This window comes from Marmota monax, unplaced genomic scaffold (genome assembly GCF_021218885.2).
Source record: "Marmota monax isolate L192 unplaced genomic scaffold, Marmota_monax_Labrador192_F-V1.1 WCK01_AAM20220418_F8-fsc00193, whole genome shotgun sequence".
NCBI classification, from domain to species: domain Eukaryota; kingdom Metazoa; phylum Chordata; class Mammalia; order Rodentia; family Sciuridae; genus Marmota; species Marmota monax.
In genome coordinates, this window is record NW_026695203.1 from 3,584,462 (window position 1) to 3,603,064 (window position 18,603).

Genomic DNA, 18,603 nt, shown 5'->3' on the forward strand with positions numbered 1-18,603 from the left:
CCTCCCCTGTTAGCACAAACATGAGCAAGCTGGGCCAAGGGAGACCACTGAAAGGTCCAGTTCCCCCGAAGCCAGCCAAGAACCTGCCCTGCTTCTGGCCTGGGCCTGCGCCACTCTGTCCCCTTATATCTCTGTGGACTGCCCATGGCTCCTCATTGAAATGCGAGCCCGAGCATTGTTTTACCATGTTTGTTCATGGAAGAACGCCTGCAGAGTGTGTCAACATTGTTGAGTGAACAAATACTATCAAGAAGAAAGCCACAGCTGATGGCCCAAACCCTCTGTCCTTGTCAGAGCCCCTGCTTTTGTGAAATGGGAGGATTTTCTCTTTGCTAATCAGTCTTCCCTAATCAGCGCCCAAGCCTGTGATGTGGGCTTGGCAGAGGTAAAGGTCTAATCTAGTGGAAGCAGCTGTGGCCCTTTCTTTCAAGTGGTTCTGTGAGAATGATCCTGCTGTCTAGGTTGTCTCATCTGATCCGATGAGCAGTATCCTTCTGAAACCAAATATCAAGATTTAGCCATGGGACATCCATAAGCTGAGATCTGTGACCAACTAATTCCAAGATTCTGAATTTATCTTCTCATTGCAAGACCCGCTCCCAGGACTAGACTGCCTGTCTTCTTCCAGGCACGGGGTTCTTCCCCTTTAAGGCAGGCAGGATGCCCAGAACATAAAGGGTACAATCTTTGCCCAAGTGTTATCTGTAACTGTCACCAATCATTAACCCCAGGAAGGGAGGGACTGTATCTCAGAAATCAGGATCACCTAACCACAGGGAGGGACTGGCAGCCAGACGTGCAGCCAGGGAGCCCGGGCAAGAGAGGAGTCAGGCAGCAGAGCTGGAATCTCATCAAAGTTCCCCCAGCACCACGGACCTGAGTCAAAAGCAACGGCTGTGCCTCAGTTCTGTTGTGGCCTCTCTTAAAGGTTTCTTTCTCCTGGGTCTCCCGGGTCCCTCTTTACCCCACATTTCTATAAGCAACACAAGAGGTCCCTCACGCTAACCTCCTCCCCTCCCCTGCCCCAGTTCAGCAACCCAAACCCATCACATTCCCCCAGAACCGACCATTCTGTGTCCCAGGAACAGCTGCTCATCTCAGCTCTGTCACTTACTCCCACATGCCCCCTACCCGGACAGTGCTCCTCCTCCAAGGTCCTTGACCACCGCAAGCCCCAGGCAGACTCCTCTGTGGAACTCCAGGGCCAAGGACACCCACCCCACTGGGGACACAGAATTCACTCACCTGCTCTGGGCTGGCCAGGCACCTGTAACATCAGTGGCATAGGAGGCAGAGGCAGGAAGATCCCAAGTTCAAGGCCAGCCTTAGCAACTTAGTGAGACCCTAAGCAATTTAGTGAGACCCTGCCTCAAACTAAAAAAAATAAAATAAAATAAAAAAAGGACTTGGGATGTAGCTCAGTGCTAACAGGCCCTGGGTTCAATCTCCAGTGCCACAAAAAAAAAAAGCTCGGGGCCCAGCTGTCCACAATGCAGCACGTAAATAGGGTGTGCCGGATTGTATAGTGTTGTCCCCAAATTCATGTCCATCCCAGGCTGCAAAGTGTGACTTGATTTGGAAATAGGGTCATTGCAGATGGGTTAGCTAAGATGGAATAGGGTGGGTGGTGACTTAATCCAGTGGCAAGTGTCCTTATAAAAACCGAAGAGGCACGGGGGGACACCACATGAGGACAGAGGCCGAGGTTGGAGTGAGGCATCGAAAACCAAGGAGCCAGAGAGATGCCAAGGTTTGCCAGAGCACCAGAAGCTGGAAGAAGCAAGAAAGACGCCCACCAGTGAGCCTTCGGAGGGAGCCAGCCCTGTGGCACCGATTCCAGACTTCCGAACTGTGAGCGAGTCATTTCTGTTACTTTAAACCCTCTGCTGTGGTGCCTGGTTAGCAGCCCGACGAGGCTGATGCAGAGGGAACCCCAGGGCTTGGGGGGCTGCCGTCGTGCCATCTCCTTCCAACCCCACAGGCCGGTTCTCAAGTAGCCCTCCAGTCGTATCTGTTCATGCTACTAACTCTCTGTAGGTCCTCCGTGCGCCCTCCAATTGCCCTCCAATTCCCAGGCCCAGGCGTGAGACCTGCGGTGCCTGATCCCACGGCCGCCTGCACCCTGGGCTGACGACCTGCCGGCACTCAGCCTGTCTCCTCGGGTCCTTCTTTCATTTAATTGTGGACATTCGCTGAGGAATTGAGCCAAGTGTGATGTCAGGCCGGGTGTTACCTCAGAGGCCCAGGCAAGGCCCCTCTCCTCCCTCTTGTGTGTGTGTGTGTCTGTCTGCCTGTGTGTGCGCATGCATTCTCACCCACATCCCTGGCCAGGAGGCGTTCTAACGCGTTCAGTTATCCTTCTATACACAGGAGCCCTTGGGAAGGTCTCAGGTGGCTTCGTGCATGGGTTTTAATGTGTGTGACACATGCTGCTGTCACTCACCTTAAGACCCACCCTTGTGAGTTGCTGTGTGGACGCCCACATTTCTGCATGCACAGCTTCATGGTGTGCACTGACCACCGTCCCAGGGATGGGCCCCTGGTGGCCTCCAGCTGTCCCTCCCCACGGACAGCTCATTCCTCTGTCCTCCCTAGCGGCCTGTGTGGAAATCTCTCTGGCACATGTCCCTGGAGGCAGGCCTGCGGGTCTGCAGGACATGCCGTGATCTCGTTTGTTCATGCTCTGCAGACTGCACTCCGGGATGGCTGTCCCGTCTATGTCCCCTCCCCACAAGCCACACCTGAAGTTCCCATTTCCCCACATCCCCTGAAGCACTTGGCCTCATCCAGCTTTCTCATTTCTGCTCATCATACGTGTAAAATTACATCTCGTTGTTGAATACCTGGAATTTTTCTAATAACCACCACATTTTTCATGTCTCTTTAGCCCTTTCTGTTTTCTCTTCTGTAAGTTGCCTTAGAGATACTTTTCCCAGGTTTCCATTCGAGTGCTGCCTCTCTCCAGCTGATTCTCAAAAGTTCTTTGCATATCCTAGGTAGTAGACCCTTCACTTTTGTTTAAACAGTCTTGTTAAGACACTACTTAAACATCTTACAGTTCACCCATTCAACGTGTAGGTACCGATGGACTATGGTACATTCACATAGAGGTACACACATTGCCAGTCAATTTTAGAAAATTATCATGACCTCAAAAAGAAACCCCTTGCCCACCAGCTCCTACACCATCCCGCCAACCCACCCAGCCCTCATAAATCACCAGTGCACTTCTGTGCTCTGCATAGAGATTTACCTAATCTGGACATTTCATATAAATGGAACCATACAATAGGTGGTCTTTCATAACTGGCTTTTATTCATTTAAGAAAATGATTTTAAGGTTCACCCATGTTATACCCTGTTGATAAATTCCCCTTTTTTGTTCATTACTTTTTATAGCTGAATAATATTCCATTATATGGATCTACTATATTTTGTTTATGCACTTAACAGTTGATAAGCATTTGAGTTTCTTCTACCTTTTGGCAATTATTAATAACACTGCTATAAACATTAGTGTACAAGCTTCTAGGTGGAAATATGTTTTCATTTATCTTGGTTATTTACCTAGATGTGGAATTGCTGGGTCATTTGGAAGCTCTATACTTAATCATTTGGAAAGCTGCCAGTTTTCCAAGTGCCTATGTTTTCCATTGCCGCCAGGTGGGTAGGATCCGGCAGCACTTAGTCTATCACTTTTTTATTCTGGCCATCCTAGTGAGTGCGAAGTGGTATCTCACCATTGGTTTTTAATTTTTCACTTTTAATTGACACATAGTAATTGTACATATTTCGGGGGGTACAGTGTGGCCTTTCAATGGTTGTGTAAATGTGTGGTGAGTACAGTATTAGGCACCCCTGTCATCTCAGACACTCGTACTTTCCTGGTGTTAAGAAATCCTGATTTGTGGCAATGTTTTAGTCAGCTTTTTCTGCTTTTGTGACTAAAAGACCTAACAACAGGAATTTTAAAGGAGGAAAAGTTTATTTGGGGGCTTATAGTTTCGGAGGTCTCAGTCCTAGGTAGCCAGCTCCATTCCTCAGAGCTCGAGGTGAGGCTGAACACCACGGAGAGAGCGGGTGGAGGGAAGTGGCTGGCGTGATGGGCAGGAAGCAGAGGCTCCACCTGCCAGATACAAAATATGTGCCCCAAAGCCACACCCCCAACACCCCTCCTCAGCCACCCTCTACCTGCCTCCGGCCTCCACTCAGCGAATCCCACCAGGGGATTAATTCACGGACTGGGTCAAGGTTCTCACAACCCAATCATTCATCCTCTAAATCTTGCATTTTCTCACACACCAGCTTTTGGGTGGGGGTGCAGGGGACAGCTCACATCCAGACCATAACCAGCAACATGAACAACTGAGGAGCATTACATTAGGTGCCAGAGGCCAGGCACAGAAGGCCAACATGGTGTGTTCTCACTCACGTGTGGACACAAAAACGTTGATCTACAGAAGTAAAGAACAGTGCTCAGGGAGGAGGGAGGAGGGGTGAAGGGGACTAAAACCTAAAGCTTCTCCAGCCGGCAGGGTTCCAGGGTGTGGCTGGGCAGGAACAATGACTCCTGAAGTCCCACAGCAGAGAAGGAGAGCTGCAGCTGCTGATGACTCACTGAGTCTTCCAGCCTCTTTAATGGCGGGTTTGAATGTCCTTGTTGTTTTGATCTTCGTTTCCCTGGTGACTGACGATCTCTTCGTGAGCTCCCGTCCCTTTGAACGTTTTCCTAGGAGGGATGTCTGTTCGGATCCTTTGCCCGTTTTTAATTGGTGTCTTTTATTCTCGAGCTGTGAATTCCTCATATGTACTATGTACTTTCATCAGATACATCATCTTCAGACATTCCCCAGCCTGCGGGCTGCCTTCTTGCTTTCTTGTTAGTGGCCTTCAAAGCACTGATGACATCCAGTTCACCTGTTTCGTTTTGTTTGTTTTGTGCTATTTTGGGGCTTTGGGGTAGCGCCTAAGAAGCCCTTGCCCCGCCCGAGATCAAGAATATTTATTCCTCTCTTTTCTTCTGAGTTTTGTGCCTTTGGCTCTTGCATTTAGGACTTGTTCCATTTTGAGTGGGCTGTTGTGGTGTGAGTTGGGACCTGTCTTCTCCAGTCTGTCTTCATGCCAGTCTCTCTGTCCTTTGTGGAAGACAAACAGGTCAGACTTCTCAAAATCAATTTGTCCCTCTTCTGGCCCAAGCTCTCCTAGCTCTCCATGGAGATGGTGAGCCCATGACAGAGAGTCCCCAAGTGTCCCTCCTAGGGGACATGAAGAGTGGAAAATGCAAGCTTCCATCTTCACTGTGGCCATCATCATTTTGGCCTTTAAAGCTAATCCCCCTCCAGAGACACCAAAGACCTTCCAGAATTGCAAGTCCAACATGGAGATAGGTAATCATTTCCGTCCTTCATCTAGCTGCCAGGACACACTGACATGACTTCAACGCCAGCGTTCTCGTGAGAGATACAAGAACACAAACACATGATCAGATGCCATCTCTGAGCAAGCCGCCTCAGTGACCAAGGAGATAAGGACCTCTGGTTCTTCCTAGCCACGCTCTTTGGCGGACTGTATGCTTGTCCCTCTACCCCGGAGCTGCTCCGGCCTCATCCATGTTTGTTAGATTAAGGTTAAGCTCCCCCTAACTGGGCCCTTGGTTCTGTCCCCTCTGTGCAGAGGTGTTGCCTGTCCCCAGCTGCCCTTGGCCTCTGCTCTCTGCCTTAGCGAACCTGACTGTCTTGCCCCCCAGCTGCATCCTCCCTCCTTTCTGAATCCTGTGAGGTCCCAGAGGTGGTGACAAAGGTTTCTTAAGTCAGTGGCCTCTGTGTCTCTGGCTCCCTGTTCGGCCTAGGGGTTGAATTCCCTGTCTTGCTGTGGGTGTCAGCTTCTTGGTCCATATGTCTGCTCCAGGTGAGTCTGTCAGCCCGTACATCCCCCCTGTCCTCACTTCTGAATTGTGACACTGTGTACACAGATTATGGTATTGCATATTTGAAAAAGAGGAAGCCAAGGACAGTTCCCGGGGAACTTGGCACTGTGGCAAAATGATAAGGAAACACAGCAGGACACGTGTTGTAACTGCCAGCGCCCGGCACCCCCCGCTACCGGGGAACCCCTGAGAGGGAGGTCCCCACCTTGGTCGGCCCATACCTCACCCTGTCCCTCCCTGCGGGGCGGGGTCCAATAGACTTCAAGAAGATGTCAGGGGTCAATGCCCAGGAACAAAGTCTGACAGAGAGGCGACTGGGAGCCCAGCGCACAGGTGCGTTCTGATGGGGCATGAGAGGGGGCTGGCAGGGAAGGGGACGAGCAGGGAGCCAGGGGCAAGAGAACCCTGACACAGAGGAGGAGGGCAGAGGTGCCAGAGCCCAGAGCCCGGCTCAGGAGGCTCCAGGGTTCCTGGGGGTGCGAGAGGGTGCACGAGGAGTGGCCAGGGGCTAGGGGGGCACTCGTGCTTCTGTGAACAGCTCGGAAGGCTCCCGGGCCAGGCGGTTCTCTGTCTCCGTCTCCACCTCCCTGCTGCACTGGAACGGAGGGTGGCGCTGGAACAGAGGGTGTTGCTGGGCAAGGTCAAGGTCCCTTCTGCATCTCCCTCCTCCTTGGCAAAGCAGAAAGAAATCTGGGGATGGAAGGTTGTAAAAAGGGAGGCCCCCCGTGAAGGGGCAAGGAGGTCCCCTAATTACACATGACTAAGTGAAGGGAGCCATCTGACGAGGCCGCATGCTGGAGGGACATTCTGGAAATGGCCAAACCTGAAGACAGGAAAAGAGCCGTGGCGGGCAAGGGTCGGGGGGCGGAAAGGATGAATAGGCAGAGCGCAGGGGGTTTCAGGGAGTGAAACTACTCTGGGTGACACGGTAAGGGTGGACACATGTCCATTTACATTTGCCAAAATCCACTGGACTTCAACACCAAGAGTGACTCCGAGGTAAACAAGGGACCTGAGAGATTGTGGTGGTCACTGTAGGTGCATCAGCCGTAACTGGACCACCAGGGACGTTGATAGTGGGGACTGGGGAGACAGGAAAGAGTGGGAGCTCTCTTACCTTCTGCTCAATTTGCTACTAACCTAAAACTGCCCCCAGAATGAAACACGTACACTTATACGAGAGAGAGAGAGAGAGAGAGAGAGAGAGAGAGAGAGAGGGAGAGAGAGAGAGAGAGAGATGGATGAGGGGTTGGCCAAAGTTTAATGGTAGAACAGGAGCCCAGCCTGTACCCTGCTGGCCCTAGCTTCACCCAGCAGCCCCCGGCTCACCCACTCCCTTCAGGTTGGGCCTTGAAAGCACAAGGAGTTTGGGTCCCTAGGCCATCCCACTAGCACCAGAAGAACAAGACAGGGCCACTACCGGGAAGTCCCCATGGTGAACAAAACCAGAGCAACGTGAGAGTCAGGGGGTTGGGATCTGGGAGACCAGAGAGGACTTCTCAGACAGCCTTGACTGTGACCACCAGGGCCACCAAGGCCAGAAGACCCAAGGAAAGAAGAGCTGGGGCTCCCAGGAGCCCACCAGCTCATCCGATGATAGAATGGACACAGCAACCACTTTTCACTGACCCATGCATCAGTGTACAAATTAAAGGCCACAATGCCGAGGGGACTGAGTGGGGAAGTGAAATAAGCTTGAAAGGCCCAAGACAGAAAGCTCCTTGGCAGGGTTTAAGCCAACTTTGAAAGGAGGCATAGGATGTGAACTTGACAGAGAAAACTAGGCGGGAAAGGAACACGGCGGAGCTGAGCGTCTCTGGAGGGTGCATTGTGTTCCTAGTGCTTTTGAGTCACATAATTGACGCATGAAAGACTTTTTCCAAAAAGCAAAAAACTGCAAAGCGCCCGGATCTCAGGTTCCCTTTCTCTGGTGTCCTCTCTCGCGTGCCTGATGCAGCACCAGGATGCTTCCCTTGTTCCAGGGATGCAACTGAGTCCAGCCAAGTGCACTGAGTCCCAGCACCCCGCCCCCACTGGTGGGGCTCTGGGCTGGAACAGGCTGAGCAAGGCAGACCCCAGACCCTCTGCGCCTCTGCCTGCACAGGAGAAAGGGTTTGCTCCAGATTCAGCCCCAGGGGCTCTGGTGGGGGAGACAAAAGCAGGGACCTCTAGGGGCCTTTGGCCATTCATATGCCAAGTTAGGGTTCGGGGCCTCTGCACCTAGGGCACCACCTGGCGGGTAAGGCCCAGGGAGACTCCAAACCTTCAGGAAGTCGGTGGCAGGCAGCAAGAGCAGCTGTCCTGGAAGGAAGGACAGGTCTCTGGTAGCATCCCAGCAAAGCCTGACCGCAGTTCAGGGTCTGGGGGACCCAGGGCAGGGGGACGGTGACAGCCAGTGGCTGCAACCAGCATACCTTGCAAGAGCTAGGGTCTCCCAGGGACTCTCGGCACAGCAGGTCTAGCAGGTGGTTCCACCCAGGAACGAGAGAGGACAGAGAGGCAGCCACCTAGGTCTGCTCTCAGCTTCACACACAAGACTTTACAGGTAGCTGGAGAGGGTGGGTCCCTGATCACACCCTTCTCCCAAAAGGAAACGGGAAAGGGCACCCCACCAGGTGCCTTCTACAGCTGCAGGGGTTAAGAGACCGCGACACAGCTGCCCCATGGGGACCAGAGAAAGCTGGACAGGGCTGGCCTCATCCTCACCCCAGAGCCCCATCTCAGCAGAATCACTCAGCAGAGCTTGAACCCTCCTGTGCTGGTGTCCACAGGCCGTATCAACAGCGTCCACTGTAAAGAGGAAGAGTAGCCGGTGCTTTGTGTGTGTTTCCCCTAAAGCCCGCATCACTCCAAACATTGTATTACCTGTGCAGTTGTCTTTTCTCCACAGTCCTAGGAGGTAGGTGTTGCTGTCATTTCCATTACGTGGAAGAGAAAATGGAGGTCCAGAGAGTTTAAGCAACATGCCCCAGGTCACACAGCCAGTCCTAAAGGTGTAACTTATCAGAATGCAAACCCAGGCAGCCTGACCCTTTAAACCTACCCTTTAAACTTCTACGCTAAATTTTGAAATTTATCTCCCTAAAAAGTATTGTGTTGCAAAAAAACAGCAGTTTTTCAGTCAATACAGCTCTTTGCCTCCCAAAACACAGCAAGCACTTTCTGTCTTCTGAGGACCAGGCCTCTGGCCATGGTGACTCAGAGTACCCTTGGCTGAGGAGCCAAAGGGTACAATGGGAGCGGGTGTCTAGGAAGAAAGCCCATGAACTATAAGAAGTTTGTGGACAAAAGAAGAGAGAAAAAAAATTAAAATCCACAGTCACACAGCCAGGGACCTGGGCAGCACTGGGAACCATGCAGGGGGGCCACAGGGACCCCAGCTGCCTCTGGCTTGGGCTGGGACAGGAAAACCATGAGGCTAAGGGGCATGTTGTCCACGGTGTTAGCCTGACACCAACCCACTTTCTCCCTCTGCTCTGCTACATTTCAGAGCCATGGGGAGACAGAGCCTGGCACTGGGCTGGGCAGTGGCCACCGTGCTCATGCTGCAGATGGCCGCGGAAGAGCGCCCGCCCTGGACCCTGCACGGCAAGGCTGAGGTGTTTGCAGACCTCAGTGCCCAGGAGCTGAAGGCCGTGCACAGCTTCCTGCAGGCCAGGAAGGAGCTGGGGCTGCAGCCCTCGGGGTCCCCGAGCATGGCCAAAAACTCTGTGTTCCTCATTGAGATGCTGCTGCCCAAGAAGCAGCATGTGCTGAAATTTCTGGATCATGGAGAAAGGCGCCCCGTTCGGGAAGCCCGAGCCACCATCTTCTTTGGAGCCCAGGAGAACCCCAATGTCACCGAGTTTGCTGTGGGGCCGCTGCCAAGTCCCTCCTACCTGCGAGCACTGTCGCCCAGGTCCAGGCACCAGGCCTCCTGGGCCTCCAGGCCCATCTCCAAGGTCGAGTATAAACTCCTCCTCCACACCTTGCAGGAGGCCACCAAGCCCCTGCATCAGTTTTTCCTCAACACCACCGGCTTCTCGTTCCAAGACTGCCAGAGCCGATGCCTGACCTTCTCCGACGTGGCCCCCCGTGGCTTGGCATCTGGCCAGCGCCGCACTTGGTTTATCTTACAACGCTTCGTTGAAGGCTATTTCTTGCACCCCACTGGCCTGGAGCTCCTTGTGGATCATGGGAACACAAATGTCCAGGAATGGACAGTGGAGCAGGTGTGGTACAACGGGAAGTTCTACAGGAGCCCAGAAGAACTGGCTCAGAAGTATGCAAATGGAGAGGTGGATGTGGTAGTCCTCGAGGGACCGCTGCCCAAGGGCCAGGGGGACGAGAGCACAGAGGAGCCGCCCCTCTTCTCCTCATACAAGCCCCGTGGGGACTTCCCCAGATCCATCAGTGTGGGCGGCCCCCGGGTGGTCCAGCCCAACGGCGCCCGCTACCTGCTGGACGGCAACGTGGTGCTCTATGGCGGCTGGAGCTTTGCCTTCCGGCTGCACTCCTCCACCGGGCTGCAGGTCCTCAACCTGCACTTTGGGGGTGAGCGCATTGCCTATGAGGTCAGCGTGCAGGAGGCAGTGGCAATGTATGGAGGACACACACCTGCGGGCATGCAGACCAAGTACATGGACGTGGGCTGGGGCCTGGGCAGCGTCACTCACGAGCTAGCCCCTGGCATCGACTGCCCGGAGACTGCCACCTTCCTGGACACTTTCCACTACTTCGATGCAGATGACCCTGTCCTCTATCCGCGAGCCCTCTGCCTCTTTGAGATGCCCACAGGGGTGCCTCTCCGGCGCCACTTCAATTCCAACTTCAATGGTGGCTTCAACTTCTACGCAGGTCTTAAGGGTCAGGTGCTGGTGCTGCGGACGACCTCCACCGTCTACAATTATGATTACATTTGGGACTTCATCTTCCACCCTAATGGGGTGATGGAGGCCAAGATGCATGCCACTGGCTACGTCCACGCCACCTTCTACACCCCCGAGGGGCTGCTCCACGGCATGCGCCTGCACACCCACCTGCTCGGCAACATGCACACACACCTGGTGCATTACCGCGTCGACCTGGATGTGGCAGGTAGGACCCCAATCAGAAGCTCTGGGTCAAACATGCAGACAACCAACAGGAGGCACCCAGGAGACAGCACTAGGACCCCCGGGGATAGGACCAGGGGCGTCTGCCCAGCAAGCTCCTGTGAAACACGCAGCTAGAGACCCATGTGCCTCTGAAACACAGTCTAAGTGAATAGAGCCCGAGAGTCACTCAGGTGCCACTATGCAGACCTGTCCTGGTGCTGGGGCTGAGTAGGAAGGTGTGCATGGAGTAGGGGAGGAATGTCACTGCCTGACACCTTGAGGTGGGTACAGGGCCACCTGGGGATACTCAGTGTGTCACCGCAGGAGAACCGGTGCAGTGCCCGACATCAAATCCCATAACAGCACAAGGTAATCCAGACCAGATGGGCAGCTTCTACCCACTCAGTCCCACTTGCCCCTGTGCCCAGACAGCACTGGACACAGTCTCTTGTGCCTGGAGGAAGATGGTGTCCTTCTCTGGGGTCATAGACACTGCCAGTGATCTTGAGCACAACCCTTGAGAAGCTGCACATGACATTGGAATTCCCCAGTTGCCCTGACATACCCAGGAGCTGTCCCCTAGCTCCTCTGGTTTTGAGGATTGTTATTGTCCCTTCCTGCCTCCCGCAGCTAGCCCAGTGCATGCGCCAGCACCTTTTCCTGGTGTTGGCTGTTGGATGGGTCCAGGGTGGAGATCCTGAGGGGCAGGGGTTCTGTTCCAGGGGCCTGATTCCCTTTCTCCCCTACCCCCCCTCCTACCCCCAGGCACCAAGAACAGCTTTGAGACACTAGAGATGAAGCTAGAGAACATCACCAACCCCTGGAGCCCAAGACACCGCCTGATCCAGCCGACACTCGAGCAGAGGCAATACTCCCAGGAGCGCCAGGCAGCCTTCCGCCTCGGACGGCCTCTGCCCAGGCACCTGCTCTTTACCAACCCCAAGAAGAACCCCTGGGGCCACAAGCGCAGCTACCGCCTGCAGATCTACTCCTCGGCTGAGCAGGTGCTGCCCTTCGGCTGGCAGGAGGAGCGGGCCATCACCTGGGCCAGGTGAGAGGATCAGGGAGGCTGGAGAGGGCCAGGGCTCTCCTCCGTGCCTGTGTCTGTCTGTGCTTGTCCCTGAGGCTCTGTGTCTCTGGGTTGTGTCTGGGTGGCATCTCGGTGCACTCAGGGAGGGGTGGAGAGCTCCAGGGGACTCCAGGCCCTCCATGGGCAGCAGGCATGGGGAAGCAGCAACGTCCTCCATCATTGGAGGATGTTCCCCGAGAGGCACTGAGAGGCCGCCCCTGCCCCTGGAGCCACCCAGTTTCTCCTCGGCCTGGCAGGTACTCCCTGGCAGTGACCAAGTACCGGGAGTCGGAGAAGTGCAGCAGCAGCATCTACCACCAGAACGACCCCTGGAACCCCCCTGTGGTCTTCGAGGAGTTTCTTCACAACAATGAGAACATTGAGGATGAGGTACTGCCCAATCCCACCCCTGCCCCCCTCTGACCACCTTACCCCCAGAGAGTCCTAGCCTGCCCCCCATCCCAGGAGCACAGCTGGCTGTGTGGAGGGCATGTTCACGCATCTGCCCATCTGCCCATCTCTTCAAAAGGGAGCTTCAGGGTGTCTCTGGAAGTATCCAGGCACAACGAAAACGCCCCGGGCCAGCATGACCTACAGTGACCAATACTGGACACTACTTACCCACTGATGCCCACCCTCTCTCCCACAGGACTTGGTGGCCTGGGTGACCGTGGGCTTCCTGCACATCCCTCACTCAGAGGACATCCCCAACACGGCCACACCTGGGAACTCTGTGGGCTTCCTGCTCCGGCCCTTCAACTTTTTCCCAGAGGACCCATCCCTGGCATCCAGAGACACCGTGATTGTGTGGCCCCGGGATAAGGGTCCCAACTACATACAGCGCTGGATCCCTGAGGATCAGGACTGCTTGAAGCCTCCCCCCTTCAGCTTCAATGGGACCTACAGGCCTGTGTGAGGCCACCCCAGTTCTGTCTGGAAACCTGAGAGCCCCATGGGGCCGACAATAAACTCATCAGTGTCCAGCCCCGTGTGCTGCTTCCTGGAAGGTTGGGGAGACACACACATGGTAGGACATGTGGGCACCTCAAAAAGACCTCCATGACCAGTGCAAGGGAAGCTCACCAGGGTGCCAGAGTTATGTACCAATAGGTTTTTTAAAATCTAAACTGTCCACTCCCTCTTGGGGAGGCCATAGGGGAATTCTCCCATGGTAACGATGGGCTTGCAAAATGGCGCCACCATCGGAAGATGCTATGGGGAAACCCAGAGAGTTACCAGCATCTTTACGCAGGTCCAGCTCCTGGGGGGTTATCCCCAAGGTGAACCTATGCACACAGGGAAGACAGATGTGTTGCCAACTGTAACAACACACGTCTCCAGCTTCCCACCAACAGGAAAGGGTGGCGGCCACACAGCCACACAGGGGGTGGCGAGCCAAGGATCTGAAGGAGGGCACTCTGTGTCAGCAGGGACACCTGCAGGGTAGAGTGAGGGAAGAAAGGAGGCACCGACCACAGGCAGAGGAGGCCAAGCTTCACACAAGGAAGGAAGGGAGCCGCAGAGACCCGCTGTTTCCCTGGGGAAACGAGGTGGATGAGAACAGGGCTGGCAGCAGGATTTCTCAGTAGACGCCTCTCTGTATTGTGTTGGGGGTTTGTGTTGTTTTGTGTTCTGTTTGTTAGTCCATTGGGTTTCGGAGGGAGGGGAGCCTAGGGAGAGCGAGGGGAAACAACAGAGAGGGCTGGGGACAAAGCAGAGCTTCCTGGACTGCACACTGGGAGGGGCAGTGTCTCCTCCCTCCTCCTTGAGGGAGCCACCAAATGCCCTGGCCACTGGCCACCTGTCCCAGTCAGCTGTGGGAACCCGGGTGCCATCGCCCTCACCCCGGCCATTAGTTCTGTTTATTTTGAATCATGAGAAGGTATCTCCTACTCAAAAAACCAAAACTCTAAATTTTAGGAGGGGGAAGAAAGACAAAGTTCTTCTTGCTATCAATGGCACTGCAGTAGGTGACCAGGGTAGGTGAACAATGCCACCCTCAAAGTCATACACATCCTAATCCCTGGGACCTATGTGTCATCTATGTGGCAAAAGGAAGAAACTGCAGGTCTGATTAAGGCCGGGATCTTGAGATGGGAAATTAGCCTGGGTTCTCCGGGGAGGGGTAGCTGGAGGTAATCACGGGAGGGAGGCAGGAGCTCCGAGAAGAGAGCTGCTGGCCTTGAAGATGGAGGGAGGGGCCACAAGCCGAGGGATGCGGGCAGCCTCAAGAAGCTGGAAAAGAAAAGGAAACAGACTTTTCCGCAGAGGCTCCCTTAGGCGCACAGCTCTGAGGCCCTCTAGAGCTCCACGGGCATGACTGACCACAGGTGGGAGGGAGTTGGCTTACAGCGGCCACAGGAACTCATACAAGGGTGGGAAATTCCTGTGGGCTGGGGGCTGCTGACAGAGGAAAGTGGAACCTCACACTGTCCCTCCCACCACCATGACACCCAAACCTGCTCAGAGCTGTCACCACACAAGCCCCAGTGGGGACCTGCCCACAGGCACTAGGGCATGAAAGTCTAGGGGCCGTCAAACCCACAGTCCCACAGAAGAGAGGCCAGACCTTCTCTGCCTCTGAGAAGGCAGAAAGGAAGGCAGAGCTTGGCACGGTCTACCCAGCCAGACATTTTTAAGGGGATCAGAAGGCAGACAGTCAGAACCCAGAGGACCTCACGCACAGAGCCGCCCCCAAGCACGCAGAGGGCAGTTGGGGACTGGCTTTGCTTTCTGTCCTCTAGTTGTCCGATGACATTGTGCATTCAGTGGTGCTCACTGGTACTTGCTGCGTGACCGAGAGCCTAGGAAATACAGATCCCAATTCCACGCCCCCTTGCATCCTTCCTCCTCTACGTGTTGAGTTTGTGTCCCTTGCCCCAAACAATGATTTTGGGCCACAGCAGCGCCACCCACCCCAAAGGGGATGGCAAGAGGACCTGAGCCTGACCCCTAAGAAAGCTGCCCTGAGAATCCCGGGGACCCATTCCTTCTCTTGCAGGCCCACGTCCAGGGGTCCGCACAGGCCCCCATTCCCAGCCTCTTTCCCTGGTGGCCCCCGGCTTCTCCTGCTCAGCACTCACCTCATTGCTTGTCCTGCTGCTAGACATCACTCAAACCCCAGGCCTGGCCAGGAGACAGCAGAGGAAGACAAAGCGCCTGTTCTCAAGACACCCAGTCACAAGGGGAGATGAGGCAGAGGGACAATGCCTGGAAGCCTGAGGGGTGCCTCACGAGGAGGTGGACGTCCTCATGACAGACAGACATCTTCTGGTATTTTTGGCACTGTGTGTTTTTTGACTGCGTGGCCCTCAAGCTACAAGCAGCCCCACCTGGTCGGACGCTGAGTGGCCTCGTGAACTCACTCAGCCTCTGTTTATTGTGTGACCAGCCTTCTCCACGGGGAACAGGGCATCCCCGGCCCAGAAGACCAGCTCTGTCCAGGCAGGTGGAATCTGGCTGAGCATGATGTGCACATGGGAAGGGGGACTGTCCCTGGTGTCCAGGCCTGCTCAGGTGAGAGATCTGAGAGCAGCAGGCACTCTCAGCCCAACCTCCAACCATGACCAAGAGAAGGGGGCCCCAGAAGCCAGGTGGCCTGGCAGTGCTCATCCTCCGCCTGGCTGGTCCTCTACAAACTCAGATGCCCCCAAGAGGCCCCAGGTCCAGCCAGATGGCACGGTCCACCCAGCCAGCCAAGGACTTCCTTGAGAATGACTCCGGCTCTTGTAGGACAAGGACAGAGCTCTATCAGCTGGAAACACCCATAAGAGTGGAGTCAGCCAAGAACCCTGGGCCTCTGACTTGTTTCACTGAGGCTGTGCTCAAGGTCTTTGTCTAAGCCTCAGGTGGCCAGGAGGCCACGCCCTCTATTACCACACCCCTCTGCCTTTTGGTGACATTAAACCATTCTCCTTGGTTCCACCCCCTCTAGAACCACATGTTCCTCTAATGTGTGAGCAGACCTCTGCTGACCTCCAAGCTAGAGCCCACCCTGATCTGGGCCCACCAGGAGCAGCAGCTGACTTGTGGGCCCCAAATGAAAACATCGGCCCATGGCCCAAAATTATTAGGAGTTTCAAGGTGGTGACAGCAAAGCATCAACCCCCATGCTACGTCCCAGGCAGCAGGTCCTGCTGCTGCTCCCACAGCTTGCCTCAGCCACATCCTCAGGACCCTGTTTCCAATAGGAATATAGCAAGGCAGCACATAGTCTTCTCATCAAACCATCTTCTGCTTCTCAAAGGAAAATAAGTATATACTAAATTAATATGCCAGTTGTGGCAAAAAAAAAAAGTCATTTTAACTAAGTTCAAGCTTATGCAAAATATAGCAATTGAGCCCTTTAACTTATTTTGGCAGTCAACTCTTTCACCAAAGACAGGATGAGCTAAGCATTTTTCCCAACTGCAGGTTCCTCAAGGATTAATCCTAAACGCTTGGCCTGCCCTGACCTATTTCTCAGAGCACATCTATTAATTGTCCCATCAACCTCTCCTCCTTTGCTCTGCCTCTCCCAGTTAGGGCAAGTTGTCACCATACGTGTGGTCCTTGACCTGCTCTTTTGAACTGCACATACTCCCTGTCCTAGGGCCATTTCAAGTTCCAGGTCCCATAACCTGGAATTCCTTTATTATTATTATTATTATTATTATTATTATTATTATTATTATTATTTGTTATATATGACGGCAGAATGCATTACAATTCATATTACACATACAGAGTGCAATTTTTCATATCGCTGGTTGTGCACAAAGCAGAGAAATTTCTAATGCTGAAGCCAAGACAAATCCAACAGTAAATGTATTGGCTGATCCAAGATTTGACCAGGAAATTAGAAGGATGCTTACCAAACCCTCATGCTCATTCCCTGGGGACCCCAAGGGGGTCTGCAAAATTCACAGTGCCCGCCATCACTGCCTGAGAGTTGGTTCCAGGTTAGCAATTACCCACCACTACATAACAAACCACCCCAAGTTAGTGGCACAACATAATATTTTACTGTGATCATGAATCCAGTGGGACAGGGACTCAGACAGGACACTCTGGAGATGGTTTGCCTCTTGGGATGGTTAATTTTGGTTGTCAACTTGACTGGGTTGAGTGATACCTCACAATTTGATAAAGCACTCTTGTGGCTGTGTCTGTCTGTGAAGGCGTTTTCAGAGTATAGCGGAGGGTGGGACAGGAACTAGTGGGGAAGACACACCCTCCACGTGGGCGGCACCATCCATAGACTCTGCCCAGATGGACGAAGGAGCAGAGGGGTGAGGCTCTCCGGAGCATGCCTGGCCTTCACGGGTGAGTGCGGTTTTTACTGCCGCCATTGCCTGTGATCATCAGACTCTAGATTCCTCAGCCTGTGAATGTGGACTTGCACCAGCAGCTCCAGGGAGCCTTCAGGACTTCCTTTTGGACCAGGGCTCCAAATCATTGGCCTCTCTCTTGCTCTGAGGCTTCCAGATTGTTGGGCTGAGCATCTACTGGTTTCCCTGATTCTCCAGCCATGAGACAGCCACTGTGAGACTATCCAGTCTCTGATCAGGGAAGCCAATCTAACAAACCCTGATTATAATTATGTGTGTGTGTGTGTGTGTGTGTGTCCTCCTCCTATTGGTTCTGTTTCTCTGGAAAACCCTGACTACTAATACATCTCTTACCTGAAGATGTGAAGCCTCAGATGTGAGGACTCAAAAGCTGGTAGTACCTTGGATTCTATTATGGAGGAAGGAATCATCTGGAAGCTTTTGCCCTGGCATCTGCTATGGGGCAGGCAGCTCGAAGGCTGGGCTCACGGGGGCTGTAGATTGAGCACCTATGTGTGGCCTCCCCGTGTGCCTGGGGCTTCCTTGCAGCATGGCAGCTCAGAGAATTCAGACACTATATAGAGACTCAGTGCTTCAAGAATGGATGTTCTAGCAACAAGGAAGCAGCATGCCTCTCTTGATGGCTCCAGAAGTCATACCACTTCCCTTATGCCACACTCTTTTGGGCAGCACAGTCACCACCTTACTCAAACTGAAGGGAAGACACAGCTCCCACATCTTGATGCAAGGAATGTCAAAAGAGACTAGAGACCATGGCTCAGAACTGCCCCCACACTCACTCCTCCAAGTCAAGGCAGCTCTGGCCCTGCTGAGACTGCAGAAAGGTCTCAAGGTTTTCTTAGGTTCCGGCCTCCCAAATCCTTTACATCTTGCGACAGTGTCTCTGGTGTGCACACCACTTTGGAAACTCCTAATTTTCTACTGCCAAGGTAAAGGTTTTCTCCTTTGGCCCACAACATCCACACTTGAACAAAATTAAAATAAACTCATCCCTCTGTCCCTGGGGCAATCGGTTCCAGGACCCCTGCACATACCATCGTGCACAGAGGCTAAAGTCCCTTCTATAAAATGGCATAGAACTTGATATAACCTGTGCACATCCTCCCAGACACATTAAAAACACATCTCTAGATCACTTAGAACACCTAATACAATGTAAACACTATTTGGAGGAGTGGTCTGTTCTTGTATGGGAAATGGTGA

At 53.6% G+C, this 18,603-nt stretch overlaps 1 protein-coding gene across 3 annotated transcripts; it reads left to right on the forward strand.

Moving 5' to 3' along the window:
- The first annotated feature begins 777 nt into the window (after positions 1 to 777).
- On the forward strand, positions 778 to 13,053 carry Aoc1 (amine oxidase copper containing 1). 3 transcript variants are annotated; one of them, XM_046429918.2, is made up of 5 exons: positions 778 to 1,851; positions 9,417 to 11,002; positions 11,767 to 12,052; positions 12,328 to 12,460; positions 12,720 to 13,053. In XM_046429918.2, the coding sequence occupies exons 1-5, from the start codon at positions 1,688 to 1,690 to the stop codon at positions 12,984 to 12,986; spliced, it is 2,436 nt and encodes an 811-aa protein (XP_046285874.1). In that variant the 5' UTR covers positions 778 to 1,687; the 3' UTR covers positions 12,987 to 13,053. The 3 variants fall into 3 exon arrangements, with proteins under 3 accessions (XP_046285874.1, XP_046285875.1, XP_058430339.1); XM_046429919.2 differs by lacking the exon at positions 778 to 1,851 and adding an exon at positions 6,206 to 6,259; XM_058574356.1 differs by lacking the exon at positions 778 to 1,851 and adding an exon at positions 8,544 to 8,825.
- The last annotated feature ends 5,550 nt before the right edge of the window (positions 13,054 to 18,603 follow it).

What these genes read in the sequence shown, in the direction of transcription:
- Aoc1 (XM_046429918.2), top strand. Translation starts at nt 1,688, where the DNA reads ATGAGGACAGAGGCCGAGGTTGGAGTGAGGCATCGAAAACCAAGGAGC. An exon ending in CGTCGACCTGGATGTGGCAG is followed by an intron (nt 11,003 to 11,766) that starts GTAGGACCCCAA and finishes TCCTACCCCCAG; the next exon opens with GCACCAAGAACAGCTTTGAG. An exon ending in ATGAGAACATTGAGGATGAG is followed by an intron (nt 12,461 to 12,719) that starts GTACTGCCCAAT and finishes TCTCTCCCACAG; the next exon opens with GACTTGGTGGCCTGGGTGAC.